The 8,968-nt window shown below is 47.3% G+C and overlaps 1 protein-coding gene across 1 annotated transcript; it reads right to left on the reverse strand.

The window, feature by feature from the left end:
* Positions 1–550: 550 nt before the first annotated feature.
* Positions 551–8,711, reverse strand: GGCT (gamma-glutamylcyclotransferase). Its single transcript, XM_020993363.2, has 4 exons — positions 8,276–8,711; positions 5,867–6,012; positions 4,281–4,416; positions 551–1,255 (listed from the first exon to the last, which is right to left on the reverse strand). Exons 1-4 carry the CDS (start codon positions 8,420–8,422, stop codon positions 1,118–1,120), a joined length of 567 nt encoding a protein of 188 aa, XP_020849022.1. The 5' UTR covers positions 8,423–8,711; the 3' UTR covers positions 551–1,117.
* Between the last annotated feature and the right edge of the window lie 257 nt (positions 8,712–8,968).

An 8,968-nucleotide genomic window follows, 5' to 3' on the forward strand; every position in this document is an offset into this window, starting at 1 on the left:
TTTCACAGGCACAGGAATGAGACCTGTGGTTATAGGGAACTCCCAGAGGAGGAAGCCCCTCCCCTCTCTTCTACATCTAGCCTCACAAAGTTGCTTGGAGCTCTGAGAGGTTGTGGTTGGCCCAGGGGACAAAGTCAACACTCAGGGGCCTTGAACTTGGGGCTGCAATTGGAGAGTGCCTGTTGTTTTCTCCTCTCATCCTCACAACCCTGGGAGGTGGGAGTTATTATGATCCCCGTTTTACAGATGAAGAAGCTTAGGCTGAGGAAGGTTCAGTGATTTGCCTGCGAGCAGATCAGAGCTGGGGGTGGGGGGGAAGCTCTCTATCGAGCCCTTAGACTGCCAAGAACTCGGCTTCATGGTCCATGAGGGAGACATTTTATCCCTCCCCCCTTCACAACCTTGTAGATTAGGCTTTCAAAAGCCTTGTTTAATTTATGGGAACACACACACACACACACACACACACACACACACACACAATGAAAAAGGAGCCAAGACAATGACGGTGAAAAAACGAGGAACCAGGAACCTTCTCACACAGAGCACAGATGGTTCAGATAAAAACTTTTACTTCTTCCAATCTGGTGTAAGAGCAGAATCCATGTGGAACCACGAGGTCAGGGTATTCCTCTAACAATAACAGAGCATTCACATTCATTTTACTATCAAAATCACCATTTAGTTCAAGCAATCTCCAATTTCCCCACCCTAGCTAAACAAAAGGAAGCAGCACCCCCCCCCCATACTTTGGGGAAAGGTCGTAAGTAAGTCTCCTTCTCATCACACCACACCTAAAATCATAGCCTTTGTCCAAAGAAGAATTTTCACCAGGCACAATTCTTACACTGTCTCACAATTGTCATGGCCTAGCCTTGACCCCAATCCCCGTAGAAAGCTAGAAACAAGAGAAACTACCAATGGGTAGCAGCATTTCAGAAAATGGTTATGAATACATTAATGCAGTGATATCACCTGAATGTTATTATGGACAATTTGGGATTCATATTATCAAATATTTTAAAAAATGCAAAAGTGTCAAGGAGAGACAGTAATGAAAATAAATTGAGGCAAAAAGTCGGTTAGATACATGGTCTAAAATTATAGTGGACATCTGCTACAATGCTTCTTTGATGACGGCTTCAATTTCTTCAAACACCTTTACGGGTCCTTCGTAGTGATTCGTTTCAATTTCTTCTAACTTCCTCTGATAGTCAGAGGGCAGGCCGTTCTGTTTGGCACCCTTGCAGATGACCTGGAAATGGATGGAAAACGAAAGAGGGATTTCAGAAGGCCGGTTGGCTAGGATGGGCAGGGGGTAATTGTGTTCATACTACAGATAGCAGAGGCCTTTAAAGAAAATGAGTGCCTACATGCAAAGTATAAAATGCCTTGTTTTATACATTGAGCATTTAAAAACAAAAAGGATAAGCATAAACAAATAAGGATGTAGAGGAGGGGGAGGGGGGCTCAGGGTGTCAAGCACAGCATTTATCGTCAGATTTGGTTAACATGGGAGTTAATTTGGCTGAACTGGTTTTTCCCGATTTTCCTTTTTTATTTTTTGTTTTAAGGGATAGCTGTGGGTTGGGTGAATGGATACAGTGGGAAATGAAGGTGATGGAAAGGCAAAAACTATCAACAAAGCATTTTTAAAAATTCAATTCACACCCAGTCACTTCTCAAGCATTGATTCTGTGTGAGATGCAGTGCAGGTCACAGACAAAACCTACGACTGTCAGGGCTCTCATGGCGCTCACACTCCATCAAGAGGGCATGAATGTACAAAAGCTGTTTCCTAGTTGGGTCAGAGACAGAGAAGAGCGGTCCCAAAACACCTCTACTAATCTGATGGCATTTCCCCCATTGGGATTGCAGAGACCCCGCATATAGGCCCGGGGCTGTAAGCAGCCCTCCTCGCCCCTTACATCACTGTCCGGCTCTGAGGAATTACACCCAGAATCTCTTTGAGAAGTTTTAAGTAGAAACTGTCTCCTTCACTTCCTGCTGCCTGGTACTATGTCATGTTGCTGGCTGTCCTTCCTCTTTAAAGAGGACCATGACATCAGGGAGGTGACGCCATGACATACAAGTAAATTGGATTTAGGCGAGGGAGGGCTGTGTGGTCAGCAGCCTCATTCTCTCCTCCGGAGCCATCGGGGTCCAGTGGCCAGATACACTCAGGACAACTGGAGATGGCCCCCTGTGGTGTCGTTCTGTGATTGTTAAAATGTTATAACACTTAATTACTAGATGGGTGAAATGATCTCCCTAGTTTCAGCATCAGTATATAAAGACTCACCTTGAAAGACATGACTGTCACAAATATAGGATGTATCTAGAATCTGTCTAGTGCGTATAGGCTCCCCAACTTATTAACCCACTAACACCTTTTGCCCCAATATTTTCTGCATAGAAAGAAAACCCACGAAAAAGAACAGTTTAAATTACACCAGAGGCAGGCCTTGAATGCCAAAATAAGGGCTTCATTTTTCACCTAGGAGGTAATAGAAAGCCATTGGAAGTCACTGGGCAGAGGTCTGGCAGGTGCACTGGTGATGAGAAGCTAACCTTGGTATTTCTGTATTAGGTATCTATATTAAATCATGTATCTATATTAAAGATTCAGCAATCACTAGAATTTAGTACCTGACTGGATGTGGGGGTGGGGAGGAAATGAGAGGGAACAGTCAGAGATGAGCCCGGGTTCTGAGCCTAGCACTTAGCTGGCCGTGGCTGACTGGGAACAACTTGGCAAGAACCTATATGTTCTGCTCAGAGCAAACTATTTTTCTTTGATGTCTTTCTGGAATCATAATATGAATGAAATCATGTTTTCCATTAATATTTAAAAATTTTTTTAAATTGTTGATATCATCTTTACTTATAACCTTCACCTTCAAATATGTCTCTCCCCTTCTTCCTCACCCAGAAAGCTATCTCTTATAACAATAAAAAAGAAAGAGGAGGGACAGCTAGGTGGTGTAATGGATAGAGATCCAGCCTTGGAATCAGGAGGACCTGAGTTCAAATCCAGCCCTCAGACACTTGGCACTTACTAGCTAGGTGAGGCTGGGCAAGTCACTTAATCCCAATTGCCTCACCAAAAAAGAAAAAAAAAAAGAGGAAGAAGACAACTCAATCAGACTACAGCAACTCAGTCCTGTAGGACACAATGTTCTACACCCAAAGTCACCACCTAAGCAAAGAAGTTTCCCATTATAAAAATCAATTTGTGTTTTCAGAACACATAAGAATTTGTCTTCTTTTATTTCTGTAAATAAAAGGTGTTCTGTAGTTGTATTTCTAGATTTTAAGTTAAATTAATTTTTTTAAAATTAAGAGATAATTACTTTCTTAAAATATGTTTTTTTCTTTTCAATAAGATTCACCTCAACACATTTGGTAAACTTTCACTCTAGGCAAAAGCCAAAAGAGCTGGAGGGCTGAAAAGCACTGGGGGGGGCCTGCAGATTAGGGATGGGCATTTAGACAGCACCTACTTCGTACCCGGTGAAGCTGTGCTAACTGCTTTATAATGATACTGATGCTGTTAGATAATGGCTAGCATTACTATAGCACCTACTGTGTGCAGGGCACTGTGCTAAATGCTTTACACATACTGTCTCCTTTGGTCCTCACAACAACCCCGGGAGGGAGCTGCTGTTATTTTCCCCATTTATAGATGAGGAAACCAAGGCAAAGAGAAGTGAAGGGATTTGCCCAGCTAGTGAGTGTCTGAGGCTAGACTGCAACTCAGCTCTCCCAGCGCTCTAACCACTGGGGTGCCAGTTGCCTACAAAGGGGGATAATAATAGCACCTCCAACCCAGAGTGATTGTGAAGACCAAATGAAATTCATCTAAAGTGCCTGGCACATAGTAGGCGGTGTATGATGGCTTATTCCCTTCTGCTTCCAGAACAAAACATAACATAATTAAGAAAACCAAAACGACACTGAAAATCCTTTTCTCTAATGACAAGTGGATGCCTATAGGATAATAAATTCAGAGCTACTGAGGCCTTCTGATATCATCTATTCCAACCCCTATGTTTTACAGATTAGGAAACCGAGGCTCTGAGAGGTAAGTGATTTCCTAAGGACACACAAGTCGTAGCAGCAGTCACTTGCTCGGATGTGGACCCACGTCCTGAGCTCCAAACCGTCCCTACTTTCCACACTACTATGCTGACTGACTAGAGACAGGTTTCCCCCTAAAACAAATCAGATTTCTTTCCAAACAGATATTTCCCGCAGGTCTGTGTTCCACCACTCCTTACCTTTTTATAGTGCGGTGAGGGGGGCGCAGGGACGTAATCTAGCATCTGGTAACTTCGGCAGGTTAATACTTTCCCTTCTTGATTGCGAACATCAATTTCTATCGGAATATACGTTCCACTTCCAACTCCTTCTTGTCTGAAACAGAGAACCAGATGTCCCCCATAAGCGGATTTTCCCAGTTTCATGTATTCTGCAAGATCCTTTGCTCAAAGTGGAGCACACACACAGAATGAAAATCCAGCTGTATAAAAAATACTGATTCTTTTAGCCTGGGGCTCTTCACCACGTGAGTGTCCTGGACCCCTTGGCAATCTAGGGGAGCCTATGGACCCTTTCTCAGAGCCATATTGTTAAATACATCAAATAAAATACAGAGGATTAAAAAGAAAACCAATTATAGCTAGATAGCGATCAGAACTTTTTTAAAAAAGCCTACAGATTGCAGGTTCAGGACCTCTACTCAAGACGTTTTTGGTACATTTATGTTCTAAATGTTTTTAGAAGTAATTTGGAATAGTGGGATAAGCGGCCTTTGGCCTTAAAAGCAAATCATTTAGACCAGGTAAGCCTGCAAATGAATATGACTTCACTTGTAACTCTCAGCTTCTCTTATCAGAAAAATAATATATCAACACCATGCTGCTAAGTAGTTATTGCAATCTATGCACCCCTGCAATATTATTCCTTTCTGCTATGAAATAAATGTATGGAACTTGGCAAAAATGTCTATCTCTTCTAAAGAGAGAGAGAGAAAAAGGTGTCTCTAATTCCTACTGAAGTATCTGACATTTTATCAAGAACAGCTGATCCATTCCTCTCGGCCTCTTGGGCCCCTCTCCCACCCCAGCTTGGTAGATGATTGCTACCGCATGCACTAGAGCAGAGTTCAGAAAGGACTAATGACATAAAGAAGGATAGCTCCCTTAATGTTTACATCACTGCATGACTGTTCTAGACCACTCCCATCAGAAGTAAATGGCATTTTATAAGAACCGTTCCAATAAAGCTAGGACATCTTTTGAAATCTCTAAGAAATAGGCAACAAATTATGTTTAAAACATTCATTTTTCAGAATCTAAAGTAAAAAAATTTCTAGATATGTATTTATTTTCCAAAAGTCAAATGACTACCAAAAAAAAGAAAGAAAAAGAAAGAAAGGCATTTATCTTCAGATGAGTCAGAAACTGCAAAGGGTCCCCCCTCCAAGGGCTCTGAAAAAGAAATTACATTCTGCTGGAACAAGCCTGATAAATTGCAAAGTACATCACAGACATGTGAAAACAAAATCAACCCCTTGGTATAAGTTTGGTTTAAAATAATTTTAAATAGAGCAGGCCCAACATCCCTATAATTAAAAAAATAAACACTTTGAGATGCTACATAGTATTTTCTTTTCTTTTTTCCTCTTTCTTTTTTTTCTTTTTCTTTTGTTTTTTTTTTAATGCTACATAGCATTAAGAAGTCAACAAGCATATGTTAAGTGCCTGATGTACGCCAGGCACTGGGCTAAGCACCATGAAGAACCCAACGTACACATATTCTTTCTAAGTTAGTATTATTTAAAGTGTAATTAGGAGTCACCTACTCATCCAGAGAACTTATATTTTTCACGTGCATTTTCCATACGACTCCCCAAACTTCATCTCCAGGGCTCTGAACAATAGTAGCTATACCTCCATGCCAAGAGGTACTTGTTACACCCTGATAATTTCCAAAGTCAACTTTGAAATCCTGTAAAGGAAAACCAGTGCAATTATGATCAGTCTTTGGTTCTGCTCCGAGATCCCCTCAGTATCAAGATTTCCTTTTAAGGCTGTCCTATCCACAATACGGACTAATGAGCATTTTCTCATCAATGGCAAACATTGTAGGCTCCTCCACTTTTACGGTCATTTAATATCCAAGGAATTCTTTACTGGTCTGCTTTGTTCTTTCCCCTAGAGTGGCTTGCATTAAAAGGAGGTTCTGTATTCTATACACAATCCATCCATCAAACCCTTAACTAAACATACAAATACCTTTATTCCTGTCTCTAAAGATTTCGCTTCCCTAGTGGATTTTTGTGCCTATACTCTGAATAAATACCAGTGAAACTGACAATCAGTCTGCAAAGACTGTCACAATCGGCTGCCAATTGTCCTCAGCTGGCTAGTTATCTGCCAGACCTTTCTGGAAAGGTGGACACAGACCTAGTTATCACACAGGATTTCTGCTGGACCTCACAAACTAGATTCATCTGGTTTACTGACTATTTGAAGAAGCAATCATATTAGGGGTTGCTGGCCCAAACGGTCACCCTGTTTCCTCTCTCCCCCTGACACACCCACACACACCCACACTTCACTCTGTTGGTCACCTACTGCTACAGGCTGCAAAGTGGCTTTTTAACATCACCAAATCTGGGATTTCACGGCTGTGTAGACACTTCCCAGATCACGATACCTCTCCACTTTAACAGACCGCCATGAGCGACTTTTTTTTTAGTTCAACACCTGGTGGCCAACCTTCTGGTGCTGTGCTCTGGTTGGCCCTCCAATGACAGTGCCTGGTAGGCCACAACCAAAGCCTTTTTTAGATGAAGAGGACTGGGCAGGGCTAGTAGGGTGACTTCAGAAACTCTGGGTCACCCTCAGAGAAGGACAAGACATGATTCCAGCAACTAGGTGGTGCAGTGGGCGTAGTGCTGGGCCTGGAAGAGCCAGGAAGACCTGAGTTCAAATCCAGACACAAACATTTCCTAGCTGTGTGACCCTGGGCTTAGCGGTATAATGGGGACAATAACAGCACCTCCATCACAGGGCTGCTGTGAGGACAAAATGAGATATCTGTAAAGCGCTTAGCACAGTGCTTGGCACATAGTAGACAGTTAACAAATGCTTATCCCCCCCCCCTTCCAACAGAAGGGGCCATTAGAACAACCTCACCATGGCAGAGGTGGCCGGGCGCAGGACCCACACCAAGACCTTCCACTTCACAGCCAGGCCCAACTCCCAGGTGGCCCTTAGATTCAGGTCACTTTGCCCTTTGTAAATGGGGCACCGAGGGGTGAAGCAGTGTGTCCCTGGTAATTCCTGTTCAGGAAGGGTAGACATGGCCACCTGCGGGAGGAGCAGCAGGGCTAGGAGCCCACAGCCCTTCTCCTTGTTACCTCCATGACCTTGGGCAGGGTACGGGTAGACAGGGCCCCGGAAGGGTCGGGAAGATCTTGGTTTGTATACCACCTCAGACAGACGGGGGTGGGTGGGGGGGTGCAAGGCCATGCTCTGTGCCTCAGTCTCCCCATCTGTGAAAGGAGGGCCTGTAAGGTCCCTTCCAATTCCAAATCTAGTTCTAGGATCCTGGGAGCTTGGCTGGGTCTCGGTCAGGTTCCGACTGGCCTCAGGCCAGCAGGTGAGCCCCCTCCCACCACCCCGGGCCAGGGGCCCTTGTCTGGCCATCCTCTGATGGGGGCCCCGTTCCGCGTCCCTTGGCCCACCCTGGGCAGCCGCGCAGGGGTCAGGGTCCTCTGGGCGCTGAGCCCAGCAGGGGCACCGCCTCATTAAACAAGAGCTTCGCTGGTGCCTTGGCTTTTTAGCGTCCAGACCCTTCCGGACGCGCCCCTCCCCCACGCCTCCCACGCCTTCCCAACCCCAAGCAGAAGGCTGTGTCCGGCAAGTGTCCATCCCTCCTCCGGGTTCTGATCCCATTTCACAGATGAGGACCAGCGATCCGCCCTCGGGGCAGAGGGACGGAGGGGGCGGAGGCCAGGGGTCCCAGCCGACCCGGCCAGTGGCAGCACTTGAACTCGGATCCTGCCTCGGCGCCCAGCTGGGCTACTACCCTGGGCCATGCCTTCCGGCCGTTCGGGTGGACGCCGGGTCCGACGACCATCGTCCAGCACCACTGCCCCCGTCCACTTCAGGGCCCCAGGGCCGGCCGCATGCCCCGACGGCGGGGGGGGGGGGCATGCCTCAGTTTCCCCGCCTGCCGCCCCAGCTCCCTGACCTTTCCTGACCTGCAACCGGGCCACGCAGATGAACTGGGCCGAGGGGTTCCGCAGCCGCAGCCGCTCCTTGAGCAGGTTGCTGCCGTAGGCGAAGTACAGAAAGTGCTCCCCCAACGCCCCGGGCTCGGCGTGCGCCGCCAGACCCCACGACTCCATGGACCGCTGCGCGCATGCGCGGCCGCCGGCGGGGGGAGGGGACAAGGGCCGGGCCAAGGTCCAGGCCGCGCCGGGCCTCCCTGCGGGGCCCGCGTCTAGGCTCCCTTCCCCGCCGGGTCGATCCGGAGGCCTCCCGGAGCCCAAGCGTATTGCCCGCGGTGCTCCGCTGCCCGCTCCCGGCCGGGGGACCGGCGGCACGGCGGGCCGAGGGCAACGCCTCCCCTGATTGGCCGCTGGCCCTCGGCTCGTTCGCGCAGCGCCCCCTGATTGGCCGACCCGGCGCCGGCTCCTCCTTCCACCTTCCCGAACTCCCGGCCCGCTCTTTTAACAGTTCCCAAACACAACTGTCCCCGGGCGTCTTTCTGATTGGTCACAGGAATCCAAGGCCCCGCCTCCCCTCTCCTTCCATTGGTGGGTGGGTGGAGTGGCGTGGTCGCGCAGGGAAACTCCGGCAAATGAGAGAGTGGGGAGGAGAGCAGGACAGGCACACCTGGGCGCTGGTCCAAGCTGTCTGGCCTAGATCGTGGGCTGGCCGAGCCAACTGGG

The sequence above is a fragment of the Phascolarctos cinereus genome, unplaced genomic scaffold, assembly GCF_003287225.1.
Source record: "Phascolarctos cinereus isolate Bilbo 61053 unplaced genomic scaffold, phaCin_HiC Scaffold_1;HRSCAF=81, whole genome shotgun sequence".
Lineage (NCBI taxonomy): Eukaryota > Metazoa > Chordata > Mammalia > Diprotodontia > Phascolarctidae > Phascolarctos > Phascolarctos cinereus.

Bases quoted from the DNA above. Each gene is read 5' to 3' on its own strand.
- GGCT (XM_020993363.2), bottom strand. From the start codon at position 8,422: ATGGAGTCGTGGGGTCTGGCGGCGCACGCCGAGCCCGGGGCGTTGGGG. The intron at 4,417-5,866 runs GTAGGTGACTCC...TCTCTGTTTCAG, and splicing joins AATATAAGTTCTCTGGATGA to ACAAGAAGGAGTTGGAAGTG. The intron at 1,256-4,280 runs GTAAGGAGTGGT...ATCCATTTCCAG, and splicing joins CCTCACCGCACTATAAAAAG to GTCATCTGCAAGGGTGCCAA.